This window comes from Pristis pectinata, chromosome 22, assembly GCF_009764475.1.
Source record: "Pristis pectinata isolate sPriPec2 chromosome 22, sPriPec2.1.pri, whole genome shotgun sequence".
NCBI classification, from domain to species: Eukaryota; Metazoa; Chordata; class Chondrichthyes; order Rhinopristiformes; family Pristidae; genus Pristis; species Pristis pectinata.
In genome coordinates this window covers 16,014,860-16,034,329 of record NC_067426.1, presented here as the reverse complement: position 1 = coordinate 16,034,329, position 19,470 = coordinate 16,014,860, and the positions used below count along the sequence as shown (strand labels likewise).

Below are 19,470 nucleotides of genomic sequence, written 5' to 3'. Positions count from 1 at the left end.
ATGGGCCGTGTGGATTCAGGACTCAGATTCCATCAGTACCTGCGATTTTGGGAAATTGGTTGCAGTGAGCAGAATCCCTTGAAGGTGTTCAGGGAGGATGGGGGGGGAAGGTGGGCGAGGGAAGAAATGAGCTTGTTGTTTGGAACAGTGTTGAGACAGAGGTCGGTGGGGGAGGGGGACAGTGGATGGAGTGATAAGGGATTGACAAGGGCTGTCCCGCCCTCTGCCCGGAGCCCGCCTCTGGACCAAGGCTCCTCCCCCCCTGGGCTCAGTCCCCGCCCCCGGACCTGGCTCCGCTCCCCACCCCTCCCCCCCTCCCGCTCCGCTCCAGGTTTTGCCGCCGCCCCCTCCACAACATGGCTAGTAGTTCTGTCAGACCGCGTGTTTGCGCTGGGCCCGAGGCTCCGTTAGACGGGCTCGGACGGCTGCGGCTCACCCCACACACACCCCAGCCATGCGGAGCGGTAGTGGCAACCGGCACCGGCAAACGGCACCGCCGCCGTGTGACCGAGGACGAGCCGAGGAGCTGAGAGTGAGCGAGCGGAGCGCGGACGCCGAGCAAGCCGGGAGCGGGGAGTTGGGGCCGCCAGGCCGGCCACGGGAGACAGCGACAACACACCGAGGGCGGGCGGGGGGGCGGCGGGCAGTATGGCCGCTCCGGTCAGCGCCCTCAGAGACAGCGACATCAGCCAGGCCAAGGCCGGCTGATCTGGCGACGTTGAAGTCGGGAAGCGGGCCCGGAGCCGCCGAGCCGAGCAGGAGCATCACTTGCCAGGCATGGCTCGGAGTCTGGTTTCCGGCGCCAGGGGACACCTTCAGCAACCACAGGTTGAGCGCGGCGCCGGGAGCCGGCGAGCACAGCGACGAAGGAGACCGGCCACCAGCCGCACGGCGAGCCCGATGGGGCCTCCTCGGAACACAGTAACGGCGGAGCGGGGGTCGGTGGAGCCAGAGCCGGGGCCGGGCCGCCGGCCGCCAGCCTAGGCCTCCTGACCATCGACCAGCGGTTCGACCATTCCATCAACAACGGCGGAAGCTCCGGACCCATGGCCACGCCAACCCTGCGCCGAGTCCGGGCCCGGCCGCTGTGCCGGCCGCCGGCTACGGTTACAACCACTACCGGGGCCCCTTCCACCAACATGGCGGACAACAAAGCCCCGGCATGGGGGCAGCGCTGCACCCCGGCGGCCTTGACTCCTTCCAGCCCAATTCACACGAGGCCTTCGCCACTATAACAACTACACGGCGGCTTATCCGGCCCGCAGCGGCTACAACCAACCAGGGGCTACGGCCTCAACTCGCCGCGGGCCGGGGTGGCCGGGCCCAAAGCCTCGGCCTCGAGTTTCCAACGGTTCGGAGGGCAGCACCAGCAGGTCGGCGCCCGGCCCAGGCCTCCAACAACAGTCACAGACGGCTTCGAGGCACCCCGACCCTCAACCAGCTGCTCACCTCTCCGAGTGGGGCCCGGGCCTTCGCTAACTATAACCAGGCCCACCAGACTACAATAGCAGCCAGGAACTGGCCAAGGGGAGGCGAGCTGGGCGGACAGTACGCCAGTGCAGGCTGGGCAGCGGCGCAACAAAGAATACACCATCCGCCCATCAGTCCCCGCAACAGCGCGCAGCCCCTGCTCAGGACCCAGGTAAAAAATAACCAAGCGGTGAACTAATGTGTCCCGGGGCATTGAGTGTTGGACCTCTGGTTGGTGTTGTGTGAGAGAGAAGGATCGGGCCCTGATTGTCTATCTCGCTCAGTACAAAGAATTTGCTCTAAAATGGCCGGCTTTGTGCGGCTGGAGCTGCAGCTCTCGGTATAAATTATGTAAAGTACGGCTTGAACCCGAGTGGAGCGGCACAGACCGAGCCCACAGCCCCGGCCGGCCCTGTCTGGGACACTGGTTCAAGCCCTGCCGACACACCGTCCGCTCGTTTGCCCAACCTTATCCTGGGTGTTCTCCTGTTCTTCTCCTCATCGTAACTCCCCTCACTGTTTCCTGGGCCAAACATCCCGCTGCCATTCGTTCCTCTGCTCCTTTCACCAATGCTCGCCCCCTCCTCCCCTCTCGGCCCCCCTCGGCTCCCCCTCCCCTCCCCTCCCCCCCTCCCCCCCCAACCTCTCGGCCCCCTCCTCCCCCCGTCCGCTCCTCCCCCCCGGCCCCCCTCCCCGCCGTCCCTCTCGCGCCCCCAACGCCCCCTCTCCCCCCTCGACCACTCTTACCTCCCACTTTCCCCTCCCCTCACCCCCTCTTGGCCCCCTTTCCCCTCCTACTCCCTTGACTGTTCTTACCTCCCCCTTACCCCACCCTCGCCTCCCCAACTTTCCCTCCCCTCGACCCCTCTCGCCTCCCCTGCTTCCCCCTCCCCTTGACCGCTCTCGCCTCCCCCTTTCTGCACTCCTCACCCCTCCTGCCTCCCCCACCGCCCCCTCCTCCTCCATCGACCATTCTTACCTCCCCCACTTCCCCCTCCCCTCGCCTCCCCCACTTCCCCCTCCCGCCCCCTCGACCTCCTCTCCCCTCCTCCTCCATCGACCGTTCTTACCTCCCCCTTTCCCACCCCTTGCCTCCCCCGCCGCCCCTCCCCTCGACCCCCCTCGCCTCCACCGACGCCCCCTCCCCTCTGCAGCCCTCGCCGCCCCTCCCCTTGACCCCCATGGCCTCCCCTCGACCCCCCTCGCCTCCCTGCCGCCCCCTCCCCTCGACCCCCCTCGCCTCCCCGCCGCCCCCTCCCCTCGACCCCCTCGCCTCCCCGCCGCCCCCTCCCCTCGACCCCCCCCCTCGCCCCCTCCCCCGCTGCCCCCCCGCCCCCTCCCCCGCTGCCCCCCCGCCTCCCCCGCTGCCCGACCCCACTGGCCTCGACCCCTCTTGCCGCCTCCACCTCTCCCCCACACTGCGGCCCCCCTCCCCCCCCAAACCCTAGCGGCTCGCCCCACCTCTCCCCTCCTACCCCCGTGGCCTGCCCCACCTCTCCCCTCCCCCCCCCACCCGCGGCCCACCCCACCTCTCCCTGCCCCACCTCTCCCCTCCCTCCCCCCCACACCCCACTGCGGCCTGCCCCACCTCTCCTCTCCTCCCTCCCCCCCCCCCCCGCCGCCGTGGCTCCCCCCACCTCTCCTCTCTCCACCCTACCACCACGGCTCCCCTCCCCTCTTCCCCCTCCTCTCCCCTCCCACGCAATCCCCTTCCACCTCCCCTTTCTCTGCTAACCCCAGTATACTCTCTCTCTCCTACACCCACACCCTCGCCCACCCGCACAAACCTCCCTCTCCTCTCACCTTGACCCCAATAACCCCCATCTACTTTCTGCTCACTCCCTGCGACACCCCTCGCTCCCTTTACTTCACAATCCCCTTCTCGTCTTCCCTCCTCCTACAGCTCCTCCTCTCCCCTTGTGCCCCCAGAGCCCCTCTCTCCTCACCCCCTTCACAGTCCCCTCCTCTCCATTGCCACCCTACGCCGCCCTCTCCTCTACCCCCACAGTCCCCTTCTCTCATTCTCCACAGACTCCCTCTCCTCTCCCCTCGCCACCACACAACTCTCCTCTTCTCTCCCTTTGCCCCCCACAACCACCATCACACCTCCCCACCCCCCACACTGTCCTCCACCTCCACACTCCCTCTTCCCTGCGCTCACCCTCCACACCACTGCACCTGCCCTATCCCCTCCACACCCCTGCACCTCTCCCCTCCCCCAAAACCCCCTCACCCTCCCCTGCCCCCACAGCCCCTCCCCTCGCCCACCCCACAGCCCCCACGTCCCCCTCTCCCTTCGCACCTCCATAGACCCCTCTCGTTCTCCCTCATCCCTACAGCTCTTTCCTCTACCCTTGCCCCCCCGCATGATCCCTCTCTCCTTTCTTTTACTCCACCACAACCCACCTCTCCACCCTTCACCACCCACCCAACTCCTCTTCCCCTGCCCACCCATAACCACTCTCTCACCTCTTGCCCCCACCACTCCCCACAACCCCTGTCTCCACTCCCCTTACCCCTCTTTCCCCCCCCATGGGCCTGCCTTCCTCCCCCTCCCCCTTCCCAACCCCCCCTGCCCCCAACGGGCCTGCATTCCTAGCCCCCCGCCCTCCCCTTTCTGCCCACAGGCCAGCCCCCGCCCGCGGGCACGCGCCCCCCCGCCCTCTCCTCCCCTCCCCCCCGTTCCGCCCGCCCTCCCCTCCCCCCCCGTTCCGCCCGCCCTCCCCTCCCCCCCGTTCCGCCCGCCCTCCCCTCCCCCCCCGTTCCGCCCGCCCTCCCCTCCCCCCCCCGTTCCGCCCGCCCTCCCCTCCCCCCCGTTCCGCCCGCCCTCCCCTCCCCCCCGTTCCGCCCGCCCTCCCCGCCCTCCCCCCCGTTCCGCCCGCCCTCCCCTCCCCCCCGTTCCGCCCGCCCTCCCCTCCCCCCCCGTTCCGCCCGCCCGCCCCTCCCCCCCCGTTCCGCCGCCCTCCCCTCCCCCCCCCCGTTCCGCCCGCCCTCGCCCTCCCCCCCCCGTTCCGCCCGCCCTCCCCTCCCCCCCCCGTTCCGCCCGCCCTCCCCTCCCCCCCCCGTTCCGCCCGCCCTCCCCTCCCCCCCCGTTCCGCCCGCCCTCCCCTCCCCCCCCGTTCCGCCCCGCCCGCCCTCCCCTCCCCCCCCCGTTCCGCCCGCCCGCCCTCCCCTCCCCCCCCCGTTCCGCCCGCCCTCACCCTCCCCCCCCCGTTCCGCCCGCCCGCCCGCCCTCCCCCCCCCGTTCCGCCCGCCCGCCCTCCCCCCCCCGTTCCGCCCGCCCTCCCCTCCCCCCCCCGTTCCGCCCGCCTCCCCTCCCCCCCCCGTTCCGCCCGCCCGCCCTCCCCTCCCCCCCCCGTTCCGCCCGCCCGCCCTCCCCTCCCCCCCCGTTCCCGCCCGCCCTCCCACCTCCCCCCCCGTTCCGCCCGCCCTCCCCTCCCCCCCCGTTCCGCCCGCCCTCCCCTCCCCCCCCGTTCCGCCCGCCCTCCCCTCCCCCCCCGTTCCGCCCGCCCTCCCCTCCCCCCCCGTTCCGCCCGCCCTCCCCTCCCCCCCCGTTCCGCCCGCCCTCCCCTCCCCGCCCGTTCCGCCCGCCCTCCCCTCCCCTCCCCGTTCCGCCCGCCCGCCCTCCCCTCCCCCCCCGTTCCGCCCGCCCGCCCTCCCCTCACCCCCCCGTTCCGCCCGCCCGCCCTCCCCTCCCCCCCCGTTCCGCCCGCCCGCCCTCCCCTCCCCCCCCGTTCCGCCCGCCCGCCCTCCCCCTCCCCCCCCGTTCCGCCCGCCCCGCCCTCCCCTCCCCCCCCGTTCCGCCCGCCCCGCCCTCCCCTCCCCCCCCGTTCCGCCCGCCCGCCCTCCCCTCCCCCCCCCGTTCCGCCCGCCCGCCCTCCCCTCCCCCCCCGTTCCGCCCGCCCGCCCTCCCCTCCCCCCCCGTTCCGCCCGCCCGCCCTCCCCTCCCCCCCCGTTCCGCCCGCCCGCCCTCACCCTCCCCCCCCGTTCCGCCCGCCCGCCCTCCCCTCCCCCCCGTTCCGCCCGCCCGCCCTCCCCTCCCCCCCCGTTCCGCCCGCCCGCCCTCCCCTCCCCCCCCGTTCCGCCCGCCCGCCCTCCCTCCCCCCCCCCGTTCCGCCCGCCCGCCCTCCCCTCCCCCCCGTTCCGCCCGCCCCGCCCTCCCCTCCCCCCCGTTCCGCCCGCCCCGCCCTCCCCTCCCCCCGTTCCGCCCGCCCGCCCTCCCCTCCCCCCCGTTCCGCCCGCCCGCCCTCCCCTCCCCCCCGTTCCGCCCGCCCGCCCTCCCCTCCCCCCCCGTTCCGCCCGCCAGCCCTCCCCTCCCCCCCGTTCCGCCCGCCCGCCCTCCCCTCCCCCCCGTTCCGCCCGCCCGCCCTCCCCTCCCCCCCCGTTCCGCCCGCCCGCCCTCCCCTCCCCCCCCGTTCCGCCCGCCCGCCCTCCCCTCCCCCCCCGTTCCGCCCGCCCGCCCTCCCCTCCCCCCCCCGTTCCGCCCCGCCCGCCCTCCCCTCCCCCCCCGTTCCGCCCGCCCGCCCTCCCCTCCCCCCCCGTTCCGCCCGCCCGCCCTCCCCTCCCCCCCCGTTCCGCCCGCCCGCCCTCCCCTCCCCCCCCGTTCCGCCCGCCCGCCCTCCCTCCCCCCCCGTTCCGCCACGCCCGCCCCTCCACCTCCCCCCCCGTTCCGCCCGCCCGCCCTCCCTCCCCCCCGTTCCGCCCGCCCGCCCTCCCCTCCCCCCCCGTTCCGCCAGCCCAGCCCTCCCCTCCCCCCCCCGTTCCGCCCGCCCTCAGCCCTCCCCCCCCCGTTCCGCCCCCCTCCCCTCCCCCCCCCCCGTTCCGCCCGCCCTCCCCTCCCCCCCCCGTTCCGCCAGCCACTGCCCTCCCCTCCCCCCCCCCGTTCCGCCCCGCCCTCCCCTCCCCCCCCCGTTCCGCCCGCCCTCCCCCCTCCCCCCCGTTCCGCCCGCCCGCCCTCCCCTCCCCCCCGTTCCGCCCGCCCGCCCTCCCCTCCCCCCCCCGTTCCGCCCGACCTCCCCTCCCCCCCCGTTCCGCCGCCCTCCCCTCCCCCCCCCCGTTCCGCCCGCCCTCCCCTCCCCCCCCCCGTTCCGCCCGCCCCTCCCCCTCCCCCCCCCCCGTTCCGCCCGCCCTCCCCTCCCCCCCCCGTTCCGCCCGCCCTCCCCCCCCCCCCCCCCGTTCCGCCCGCCCTCCCCTCCCCCCCCCCCCGTTCCGCCCGCCCTCCCCTCCCCCCCCCCCCGTTCCGCCCGCCCTCCCCTCCCCCCCCCCGTTCCGCCCGCCCTCCCCTCCCCCCTATCCACCACAGCCTTCCTCCCCTCGCCTGCCCACCACAGCCCCTCCTCTCCTTTCACCTCAACAAACCCCCTCCTCTCCACTCCCCCCAATAACCCCCCACAACTCCTCTTCACTCCACATGCCCCCACACTGCCCCCTCTCTCCTCTCTCCCTTCATGTACCCTCTCCCCCTCCCCTCATCCTCCACACCCGTCTCCTCCCCCCCCACAACCCCCTCTCCTATCCCCTGCACCTCTCTGCTCCCCCACAGCCCCTTTCACCCTCCCCCCTCTACTCTCCCCTAGCTGTCCCTCTCCGCCTGCTGCCCACACAGCCCCTCCTCTTCCGTACCCCCACAACCCCTCCACTCTATTCCCACACTCATCCTCCTCTCCCCACAAACCCCCACAACCCCATCTTACCCCCCACCACCCCAGCTCCTTATCCCTCAACCCCACACAACCCTCTGCTCACCGCTCGACTCCCCACAACCCATCTCCTCTCACTCCTTCCCCTCCCCTCCCCACCCCACCCCGGCCCCCTCTAGAATAGTGCTAGAACCTATTGTAACGGATGCGACTTCAAGGCATTTAGAAACTAGTAATGTGATTCGGCAGAGTTAGTGTGGATTTTTCAATAGGGATATTGTTTAATCATTTGCTGTTCCCTGAGGGTGTACCTAGTGGAGTAGATGGGGCAGTGGGTGAGCAATTAGATGCAATGTATTTCTATTTTCAGGAGGCTTTTGATAATGTCCCACACAGGATGTAACTGAACAAGGCTAGAGTATATGCAATAGGGGATGATGTACCAAATAGAAAATGAGTCCTTCTCAGGTTAGGAGGCTGTGACTTGAGGGGTACTGCAAGAATTGGTGCTTTCGTCCCAACTATTTGCAAACTGATCATTTAGTTGAGGTGGCTGGATATTTCCAAGTTTGCTGCTGACAAAAAAAATACATGTTGGTAGGGATTCAGCAGTTTCAGAGAATATTGAAAAGCTAAGTGAGTAACAGTATGGTAGTTTGCATATCATGTGGAAAACCATGAGGCAATCTATTTTCAGAGAAAAACATTTTTTTAAATGGTGAAAGTTTGGGAAATGTTGATGGTTAATGGGACCTCCTTATACACAAGTCACTGAATGGTAGCATGCAGGTGCAGAAGGTAAATGGTGCGTTAGCCTTTACTGTTGTTCCCAAATCCTCAAGTCATAAAGATGGCTTACTACAATCACATAGGGCCTTTTTGCAATCACAGCCGGAGCTTTTTATGCAATTTTGGTTTGCTTATCTATAAAAGATACACTCCATACAGAGGGAATGTCTGACTATTTCTTAAGATCTGTAGAAAATAAACCCTGAGGCCATTCAACTCCAGTAGTTGAGGCAGTGATGTTCTGATGTTCAGGAACTTGTTCGTCCAAAAAGATGCCTACGTCCTCCTTGCGCCAGGTTTTTTGTTCTTCACTCTTGTGCAAAATAACTTGTACTTCATCCTAATAGAGTCTTGTTTTGATCTTAAAATTTGTATCCATCTTTGGTCATATCCCTTCTAATCTTGTCCAGTCATCTCATTCCCCATTTCATCTGTACTTCTGGTCTCTTGCTCTTTCACATATTTAGTTTATCAATATTGTCTCTGCTTTCAGGCAATAAAATCCTAACATCTGGAATTTCCTCCATGATCCTGTTTTTTTTTACTCTTAAGACTCTCCTTAAAACCTACCTCTTTAACCAAGGGTTTGGTATCTCCTGTAATGCCTAAAGGACCATAGGAGGTTCTTACCGTTGTTATGGATTTAAAAAATACCTTTGCTTTTCTGTATTCATCTTGCTGAGTTGGGAGATAAAAAAAGTGAAAAGTCCACGGATCCAGCTGGTTCCTTTTTTATTTAGTTGCTAATTTGATCTTTATAGTAATGTGCTCCTCAAAGTTCAGAAAATACTTACTTGCACTCTTTCCTTACGGATGACACCACAACTGGAACGTCAAAGACTTTTTTAGCATTAATGCAAACCATGCAACTGTACTTGGATGTTGAGTTAATGCTTGCATCTTGCAAATCATTGAACATGCAAAGAAAAAAATTAGATGCTGCCTCCTAAACTTTAAATTGAGACATCTCACTGCTGCAGGTATCTATTGCAACAACAGATGGATCTTGGCAAATAGGACTGGATTACTTGCTCCAAGACCAGGGAACTGAAAATGTGCTGCAATCTAATCCCAAATGCTGACTGAAATTCAGAATTGGGATTTGCTCTGCTATTTGCTTCAGTAGTAGGGAGATATAGGAGACTTCCCAATGAAACACTAATTGATGTTTTGAAATGTTTTATTTCAACAGTGGAAATAGCAGGATGGGTAAAGCTGCCCAGAGAGACAATGGAGTGGAGGTGAAGACATGAATGTGATGGAATTGTGTACATCTTCCACCCCCCCCCCCCCCCTTATTTTTCCTTCGTGGTTATGATGTTTGAATTGTTTCCCTTAGTCTTTTACTGAATACACAAAACCCTGGAGTGTGGCAGTGGCTATTTTTCAAATGGCCATTTAAGTACAAGCCTATAGAGTGAATATTTGAAGTGTACAGAACTTTTAAGTGACTTGATAAGTTTGATAGAGATTTGCTGATTTCCCTTGGCTGGTGTACCTAGAACCATGAATCACGTTCTGAAAATAAACAGTTGGCTGTTCCAGACAGGAGAAGAGAAACGTCTTCATCCGGAAGGTAGTGAATCTTTTTCACTACCCGAGAGAGCTGAGGAAGCAAAGTTGTTGAGTATATCCCAAAGGCATCAGGAGATGTAGTGTTAATGCAGGAAGGTTACACTGGGGTAAAAGTTCTTCCATGATCATCTTAAATGGCAGAGCAGATGGTCCCCCATATTCAACCTATGATGAGTTGGTGCCAATTCTTGCCTAGATAGGGATACATGACTTCTTGGGAATTTGAAGTCACCCACATGTCTTTATTCAATCATAGTCAGGATCGGGGAGAGGAGGTTTCTGAAAGTTGTAGGCCGTCCATGAATATTTGGGGAAAGAAAGGACACTGGTTAAGTTAGCACATTTAACAGCTTGAAAACTTTCTGTCAACAAGGTGCTCTTCAAGTGTCGAAGTTCTTACTATCCAGGAAGCGTGGCAGTTCATTTGTACATTAGAAATGCCAAAAAATAGCAATGTAATGATGTCCAGGTAACGTGCACACCTTTCTGTCACCAGAGCTCATCTTCCAGCTTCATTGAGAAAAGACAACTGAGACAGTAAGATTGAGGGTGGGAGGGAGTAAAGATTTAGAAGAAAATTGTGGCTGGAAAAGTTGTATGGTTCTATATAGACCTCTGTGGCAACCACCTACCAGGAACCTTTTGCTTTAGCCATGGAAGGTCCCTGTGCAACATTTGTACAGTGAACATTCTTGCTGCATTGATTGTTCTTTATCAAGCTGTCCAAGTTTCTCTGTCCCCTCCCATTCTCCATGTACTTCCCATAATTGCAGCATTCATCCTTCCATTTGTTCATTCACTTGTAATATTCCTTGTAGTTGGAAGTGTTGCTTGTTAAATGTTATGGCTCTTTAAGAGCTGTGCCTGCTGGGGTACATGCTGATAACTGTGCAAACTTGAAGCATGCTAAGACTGTGTCAGTTTCATCGTGGCATTACACAAGGAATCCAACAGCTCTGAATCTCTCAATTGAAGCTTTCACTCTAAGAATTCACAAAGGATAAGCTGATTTGCAAAATAAGATTGGGATAGTTTTAAAATCTTAACCTGTTGGCCCTGAACCTCGCCACAATCCAGTTTTAAGTTTGAGAATGTTTGCATTTTTGTTAACAATTTAATGCTTTAATGAAATTTACTGTTGTTTTTAATGTGCTGGTATTGACTAGCTGTGATGAGGGAGTCTGTTGTAAGTGTGGTGATCATGACCTCTAATGAGTGGTCTGTCTGGTGTTCAAGTTCAAGTAGAATTTCAATAATGAAATTCTCTAATGTTATTGGCTGTCATGATTTTCACTTGCAGCTAATGAGATTTTGTAATAATTGGTTAGTTCTATTGGCTGGATTGGTCATTTAATGTTCCATATGTGAGAGAGGGATTAAACACGTTTTTCCTGAACAGTTTGAAGTTTCAGGCCAATAATTTTTAGTCTTCTACAAGGACTGCAATGTACTTCATTGCAGTCACCCATTTTGACACACTTCCTGAGAATTTTTTTTAAGAAAGTGCATATGTGTATACTCCTGGGTCTGTCTGGCCTTTTAGTTCCCACAATTGTTTCCTTTGTATCTCATTCTCTTCTTTGAACTTGTTCTGTTTGGACTTCAACACTGGGATAAAGTGCAGTTGTGCTAATTGGGAAATCAGACCTAAGTTTGTTAATTTGACTTGTGCTGTGCCCTGCTTGTGCCAGCTCTACTGTGAAGGCTTGAAAAAATAATTTGAGTGAAGTGAATTTGGGGGAAAAACATAGCCTCAGAATTATTTTAGAGTCCAAATTGTATTAAAGCCTTAAAAACCAGCTTTTGTAAGAATGCTCAATTGTTGCCTACTCGCATTGAGATCATAAAGTGTCATAATGCAGTTGTGCATCTCTTTGAAAGCAAGGACACAATCTTATACATGTTTAAAAATCCGCATGCCTCTGGTCTAAGGTTGGTTTTGTGTGGGTGTGTTAGATACTCTGGAAATTGGAATAAAGGAGTGAAAAAGTTGTTTGGATTGCTTTGAGTGTAAGATATTACCTTGTCTCTTTCCAACAGTGGTTGCTGTCTTGAAAATATTTCTTTGGGATACTGTTAGTTATTCTGAATAATAGTCCTAATCATTGTATGAGCATTAATTTTATTGATACAACTTTTTGGCAACTGACTTTATATGTGTTGCCATTTCTTAAGATCAAGTGTGGGGCCTTACAGGGTACATTCAGTAGACTTTAAAAGGTTGAGTAGATCCAGTGGAGCTGTTCGAAATTAAAGTAAGTTTTGAAAAGATAAATTGGGGAAAAGTTTTTTAAGCAAATGATTGAGATGGTAGCATTTATCATAATTCAAAGATCAGAACGAAAAGAATGAAATGCAAAATTAGATATCGTTTTTTTTGTGTAGACCGTTCCTGTGATGTGGAATGCATGACAAGAAACTGTGATGGAAGAGCAATGCCTTGATGTGGATATTGTACACTAATGTCCAAATATTTGATTCATACACTTTTATCTAAAATGAGTGAGGGAGTGCAGTCTGCTTTCTAGTAAAAAGTTGACTAGCATGCTGTTTGAGGGATCTTCCAAACTTCAAAACAAAAAATGGAGCTTTTATATTCAGCATTGTGTTGTACTGTGTAAGGATTCATGCTTGGATTGAATTGGTGTGCTACAGCACTGGAGCCCAATGTATTTACTGGATATACTGCTGGCAGAACATGATGCTGCACTGCATTTAGTATTACACTCAGGTGCTGAAAATTTTTTCATTTGGGCTTCTCATTTAAGTATTACTGCTTTCAAATAGAACTGTACATTGTGGTCTAGCTGAAATTGTTCATACTCAATCTGACTTCTGTAATGGCTACTCTTACATTGAGAAGGAGAAAGAAGAGACTGCAAATGCTAGAATCTGGAGCAAAAAAAGTGTCTGGAAGAACTCAGTGGGTCAAGCAGCATCTGAGGATGCAAAAAGGATGTGTTGAGATCCTGCATCATGACTCTTGTGTTTCTTACTATTCTGCATCTTTTACTGTTACTTCAGTATTTGGATTCCTTTGATTTGATTGTGGAAAGTTGAAGTTCAAAATAAGAATTTGAGAAACTTTGAAATGTGTTTATCATTTCAAGCAATCTAAAATGACTGGACATAAGATTTTCATGTATCTTTTCAAGGGTCAGCCTGGAGCATGTATAAATAGAAAAATTATGTGTAATTATCAGAAAACATAACTTCAGTATTAGAAGTGTAAAATACAGATTGTTTGGAATTGTTGAACTCCAGTAGGCTGTAATGTGCCAGCTGGGAAATGTGTTGCTGTTCGAGTTTGTTAACTTTGGAATAATTTGGGAGCTTGATAAGAGGTCTGAATGGGAATGACATGGAGCATTAAAAGGTTGTACAAGTGGGAACTCGGGGCCATGTGTGTGGAGTGAACGGTTGTTCTGCAAAGCAGTCACTGAATCAGCATTTGGTTTCTCTAGTGTAGCAGAGATCATGGGCAGCAAAATTACTGTTTCACCAGGAGTATTTGAGTTCTTGATGGCGGGAAGCATGGAATTAAATAGATGTGTTCATTCCATTGGATTGTAAGCTATCCAAGTGGAATATAAGATGTTCCTCCAATTTGCATTTGGCTTTTCTGTACCAATGGAGAAGACTGAGGATAGACATGTTGGTGGGCAGGGGAGTTCAATTGACATGTGACCAGAAGCTTGGTAGTCATTGCCGTCAGAGCACCAGTGGTCTGCAAGGAGGTTGCCTAATCTAGGCTTAGTTTTGCTAATGTAGAGGAGGCCACATTGTGAGCACCAGAGGTTGGAAGAGATGCGGGTAAATCTGTGTTGCACCTGGAAGGGCTGTCTTACTCCCTGGATGGTGGTAATGGAGGAGGTTGAGGGACAAGTGTTGCACCTCCTATGGTTGCAGGGAAAAGCTAGTGGGATCATGTCAGACAACTGTAATGTGTGAGTATAATGATTTTTGAGGTATATGATGAACACTTGGTGGTATTGGCAATTGTGTGGGGTGATAGGAAGAGGAGTGTTTTTTGGAAAATTGTGGCTGATCTGATCCAATATACCTTGGCTCCTTTTTCCTTTGTACTCATGGTGAATAAAAATCTGCTGTTTCCAGATATAAAAGTAGTTACTGCTTTGGTATTTACAACTATTTGTGATGGGCGGTCCTGATTGGATCTATCTTTGCATGAGAAAATGTTTTTTAATTTCCCTCCCGATTTTAATTTTGATGTTGTGGCCTTTTTTCCCCCTTGATTATCCTAGCATTCATTTCCTTTAAAACTTCTTTACAATTGTATTTCAGGGAACTCAAGTCTTTGTCATCCCTCTTTGCAACTTACTTTTCAAGGACTGGTAAAATAAGTCATCATATACAGAATTCAACACTATTTCTGCTTTAAGTACAACTGCAGCAAAAGTTTCTCTTTATTAAGGTCTTTATTCTATTAATTGTTTTGATTTTATTTGTAACTGTCCATTACATGATGATTTCTGTAGATTGACCCATAAATCGCTGGATCTGAACAGTTTCCAGTTTTTCGCCATTCAAATCAACTCTTCTGGTCCATAATGCATGATATCAAGTGTGCTTATGTTGTAAATCATGTGCTGTTTTGCCTAGGCAGTTAACATTTAACTTTATCCTCCCTCATGCACTACTTACAATGCCACAAATCTTTGATATATGGCTCTTGATTCTGTTATGCAAGTAGTCCAGCAGAGATCCTTGAGTTATTCTTTAGGTGTTGCATGTGACTTTAGAGCAATTATTCTGGGAGATATGAGTGTTACAGTTCTTTTGGTATGCATCTAGGATTGGTTCTAGTTCAGTTGTTTCTTCTGAGGTGTACTGATAGGTGTAGCAGTTCTTTTGGTTATGTTTATATGTGATGGTTGTGATAAGGTGGCTGTGGAATGGTCATAGTCTTTCATGAGCATGTGGTTGCACATTTGGGATAGTTGTGTGTAGTATTAAGGGGTTTAGGGTGAGGTGGATCCAGTATTTGGATCTGATCCAAACACTGCACCTTTGACATAACACTCTGCACAATAGCAGACTGAGGTATGCTGAGACCACGGTTGAAGACTGTGCAGTACTTTTGATTGGAATGTGCAGACATCAAATATTTTAGATTTTTTGTTCGACCTCAGATTATATTGCTACCTTACTTAACCTGGCTACTTTTGAAGCATAAAGTCCTTTGTGTTATTAGGCATGTTGCATGCACATCTAGTTTAAAAGTAAGCAATGTACACTGTGGATATTGGCTTAGGCCAATTTCAGATTGGTGCTGTTGTGTTTTTTGGGGCAACTTTATGATTTGTTCACGCATAGGCTTATCAGTAGTGATGGATAGAAGGCTGATTTAACAGAAGCTGCTGTTTTATTTAAACAATTGGCTTGGCTTCCTTTCCCATGTGGCAGCTCACGTGATTTGTTGTTTATTAGCAACCCCAAGCCATCTGTTGACTCGTCATTATCAGTCATCAGGCAGGAATCCAAGTGCTTCTAGGCAGGCAGCCCCTGACGCTAACCCCTTAGACAAGGATTGGTGTGGCCTTGTTTTATGCAGATTAGCCATGTGCTGTGCAATGGAAATGCTGCAAGAAAGAGAAAAAGATTTATTTCCTAGTATTCACAAACTATGCTGCACAGCGGAGTGAATGAATCTGCGTCTCCACTTGGAGCCAGTGTTTAGTATATTCCACCCCACCCCCCGCCAACTTGACGTCATCACATCACAAACCCTCCTGTCTTTTACTGAGTGTCATTCATTCATTGCCAAGACTGATGAAAAATTTACTTGGCAACAATTCAAAACAGTGCACAGCTGTGAGGTTTTAGTTTTTAGGCAGAGTGCCCTCAATTTAAAATGATTTATAAATAGCACGTTGGAACCCTTCTTCCCAGAGTTGAACCTGGCTTGGCACGAGGTATTACAAGAAAGGCGTAAGCTTTGCAAGATCACTTCATGGTGTAGAGTTTTTTTGTTGAATTCCTGAACGTTTGTTTCCTCTGTAAAAGTGGATGTGAAGTTTCAATGCATATTCATCGGATGTAATGTTGTCTATTTAATCCCCTCTTAGGATAAAAGGTAACAGCTTAATCCAATAGAGGGCAGAGGTGACTCCCTTGTTGGTCTAAAAGTTGATTTTAAACTCCCCAGGAATTGAATTTCCTCCATATTTGCTGATACTTACCTAGTTGCAGAGGTACTGATATCTTGCAGAAGGTTCATAAAAAGGAAGAACAGCTAAACCTGATGAAAGACGTGTATGTTTTTCATTCACTACTTAAGTCAGTCGAAGAAATAATGCCTGCGTTTACACTGTAATGCTAAGATTTTAGTAAAATGTGATAGGGTATGGAATGCTTCTACTCAAGTGAATAGTGAGAAATATTTGTGGATTATATACATATTGTTGGTTGAGTTGTGTTTGTAGGCAACAGTTTGAGTTGTGTATATGGGGAATTCTGATGGTTTCACATGAGTACATTGCATGTACAAAGTACATGAGTCTTGGGGTTTATTGTTACGTCATTTTAGTCCGTCCTGCATTGCATTGAAGCACTAAATTATGAAAACAATTGCTGATTTGGTTTGCATTATTAGAGAGATGCGATGTGTACTTAGAAATTGAAGCTTTCACCAAGGCAGAATGGTGAGGATTCATGGCAATTGCCAGTCTTTCAAGAGGTTATGTTGAGTATATTAAGGACATAAGTTTTATGAAAAGGCAATTAGGTTTTGATAGTTTATGCCATTTTGAACATGTTTGCCTTAAGATCAATTGGTTTATAGTCTCCTTTGTTCTGGAACTCATTTACTCAAATCTTCCTATTCTTTAGTCTTTTTTGAAGACAAAATCCTGGGTAAATGGACAGGTTTTTGATCCAATCTAACCCTCTTGTCTTAATACATTTTTCCATGTTATATAATGGTATATTGGTGTTTGGATCACAATTTTGTGGCCTGTCACTCCAAATTGAGGCCAACCAACATAAACATCTGTTTGGCAGCACCCAGGATCATAACCTATCTGTTTCAGCTACTCTGGCTTGCTGAATGACATTATTGCAAAGGCGCTATATAATTTTCCAGTTTGGCGTATCATTTCTAATTCAAGAACTTCAATGTTAAATATTTACCAGACTTGGAACAAAATTCAGCAATAATCCCCGCTCTCCTATATGCTTCTGAGATCTGGACTACCTACAGCAGAGACCTCGTGGCACTGGAAAAATAAAAGCTCAAAATCCACCAAGTTCACTTGAAGGATAAGCAGTCTAATGCATATGTCCTCTCTCAGTCCAATGTCCCCAGTATTGTGTAGTTACTCAGTTGGCTACATTAAGCAGACCATGTTGCTCGTGTGCTTAACACCGGACTCCCAAAACAGACACACTATTCTGAGCTCTGTAATGGAAAGGGAATACCAGGTGATCAAAAGAGATTCAAAGATGTTCTCAAAGACTCCTTGAAATGCAGTATCCCTACTGAGTCCCAGGGAGACTCTGACCCATGATTGCTCGGAGTTGGGAACGAGTATTTGGGGTGGTATTGAGAATTTTGAGGCCAAGCATTGAGAGCACACACAAGCCCTGCATAGGTGACAGAAGGAACAAAATTTCACAGACTACTCACCTGCCCATTGTGAGGACCTTCTGCCTCATTTGTGGCGGAGTTTGCAGTTCCACATTGGCCTCGGCAGTCATCTCAGAACCCACAAAACCAGAATGGAAGCAAGCCAAACTCAGTTCTGAGGGAACACATGAGAAGTAGAGAGTTCAACAAAACTATTGCTTGCATTTTAAATGGCAAGATATGTCATAATGCAGTAATTATAGTCATTTCTGTAAAAAAATAATTTTACTTAATTTTGGATTTAGCAAATACGGTAAAACTGATAATCTAGCATGCTTGGGACATTGGTGGTGTTGGACCGGCAGATTTGCTGGATTGATGCATGCTGTTATTATTAATACTAACACACTTTTCACTTTTTTAGATGATAGATGGTATTATAATTTTCCGGTGAACCAGATGAGTTTCAGGGGAGCGTGGGAACTGGGGCCCCCCCAGTGAGTTTCAGGGGAGAGCGGAAACTGGGTCATTGTACTCCTTCTGTTTTCTGTCCATTAACCAAACTTGTGTCTACATCAACATAACACCTTAATACTGTGTGCTCTAATTTTGTTTAATAGTCTCCTGAATTATCAAAGGACTAAAAGTTCAAGGGCACCACAACCTCTTGTTTCCTCTTATCTATCTTTCTGGTTAAAGCCACAAAAGAAAACAGATTTGCCAAATCAAAGTTGATTGTCAATTTCTATAATTATTTTGAGTATCCTAGTACCCTTTCCATAATGTATTCCAGCAGTTTCCTATGCTACTGATGTCCATCCAAACTGGTCTATAGTTTCTTATTTTCTCTGTCCCTTAAATAGTGGGGTTACATTTGTTACCTGCCAATGTCAGGGAACCATTCAAAAGATCTATGGAATTTTGAAAGATAACTAGTAACTCTCTCATAACCCCTTCTTGGCACAGATCTATTAGCTTTCAGTCCCTTTTTTACTAATACCAATTTCTTTCAGTTTCTCATTCAGTCCAGACCTATTTCCCTGAAGTTTTATGTGATTTCTTCCATGAAGACTGATGTAAGATATTTGTTTACTTTCTCTCTGATTTTTTTTAATCCCAACAGTTTCTCTTGTTTCATTCTTTGAGTGATCCTCATTAACTTACTATTTTCTTTAGATGCTGGCAGTTATTCTTTTGTCTCTCTGGGTTACTTTCATATTTGATATTCCCTTATCATTTTCGTAGCTTTTCTTGGTTGAAATCTGAAATGCTTCTAATCACAAGGCTTACTGCTATTTGGAAACATTAAATTTTTCCTTGAAATAACAGACAAGAGTAACACAGGAGAAGTAATATGCTTGGATTTTTAAAGGGTGTTAATGAGGGATAGTAATGAAGACTCATTCAGGCAGGACATGTGGATCTGAACATAGGGGTATGGACAGTAAGTGTTAAGTACGTGGAATACACTGCCTGAGAAAGGGTTGAAGCTGGGTCACTGACAGCATTTAAGAAGTGTTTTGATGAGCACTTGAATAGCTTGGCTACGGAAGGCTTATAGACCAAGTGTTGGGAGGTGGGATTAATATGGAAGGGTGCTCATTGGTTGGCATGAACGAGTTGGATCGAATGGCCTTTCTCTGCAATGTGTGGCTCTGTGACTAAGTTAGCTATGAAGCTGAAAAACGGGGGGGGGGGGGGGTTTAAAAGCTAGATGGGCAAAAGATGGGAAGTGGTACTCTGTAGGCACTAGTGCTGGGCTTTTGATGATGATCACAATTTATATAAAAGATTTGGACTTGGGAATCAGGAATAGAATTTTTAATTTTATAGGTGACCGAATTTGTTGTGTGGGGAAGATAGGTGGCTACAGTTAATGTAGATAGACTGAAGTGAAATATAGGTTAACATTAAACTTAATGAATATGTAGTTGACAGATTTATTTTAAAACTAATGAGAGGTAATGTATTTTGGTAGAAAGAACTTGAAGGCCATTTGCTACTTGCGTAATAAATAGTGTAGAGGAACATTAAAATCCTGTGGTACAGATACACAAATCAAACTTAGTAATACAGATTACAAGCAAAGAAGAAAATCAAACCAATCAATGGATTTCGTTTATAGCTGCTGTCTCTCCAGCAACTCCAGTGGTGAGGCCCAAAGCCTGAGGCATCATTGTGCAGAGACCCCATCCATTGAAACAATCCACGGCCACTGAGAGAAGATAAAGCTGGGGTTAGATCTTATAGTAAAGTTGTTACTGGTTTATCCTTTTTAAACCTATCTACCATTTAGGAGCATTTAAAAAAAAACTATTAAAATAGTAAAACAAAAATCAGAGTTAATTAAAACTTGATAAGTGATTGGATCCTGCATCACATCTGACATAATGCAGGCTCCCAGGGGCA

The 19,470-nt window shown here is 51.9% G+C and overlaps 1 protein-coding gene across 1 annotated transcript in view; it reads left to right on the top strand.

Annotated features, from left to right (window-relative positions):
* The first annotated feature begins 334 nt into the window (after window positions 1–334).
* LOC127581681 (AT-rich interactive domain-containing protein 1A-like) overlaps window positions 335–19,470 on the top strand; it is a 101,384-nt gene continuing 82,248 nt past the window's right edge. Inside the window, exon 1 of the mRNA XM_052036295.1 lies at window positions 335–1,642. Coding sequence (XP_051892255.1) covers window positions 1,163–1,642 — 480 coding nt within the window. The 5' untranslated portion in view covers window positions 335–1,162. The remainder of the gene's footprint in view (window positions 1,643–19,470) is intronic.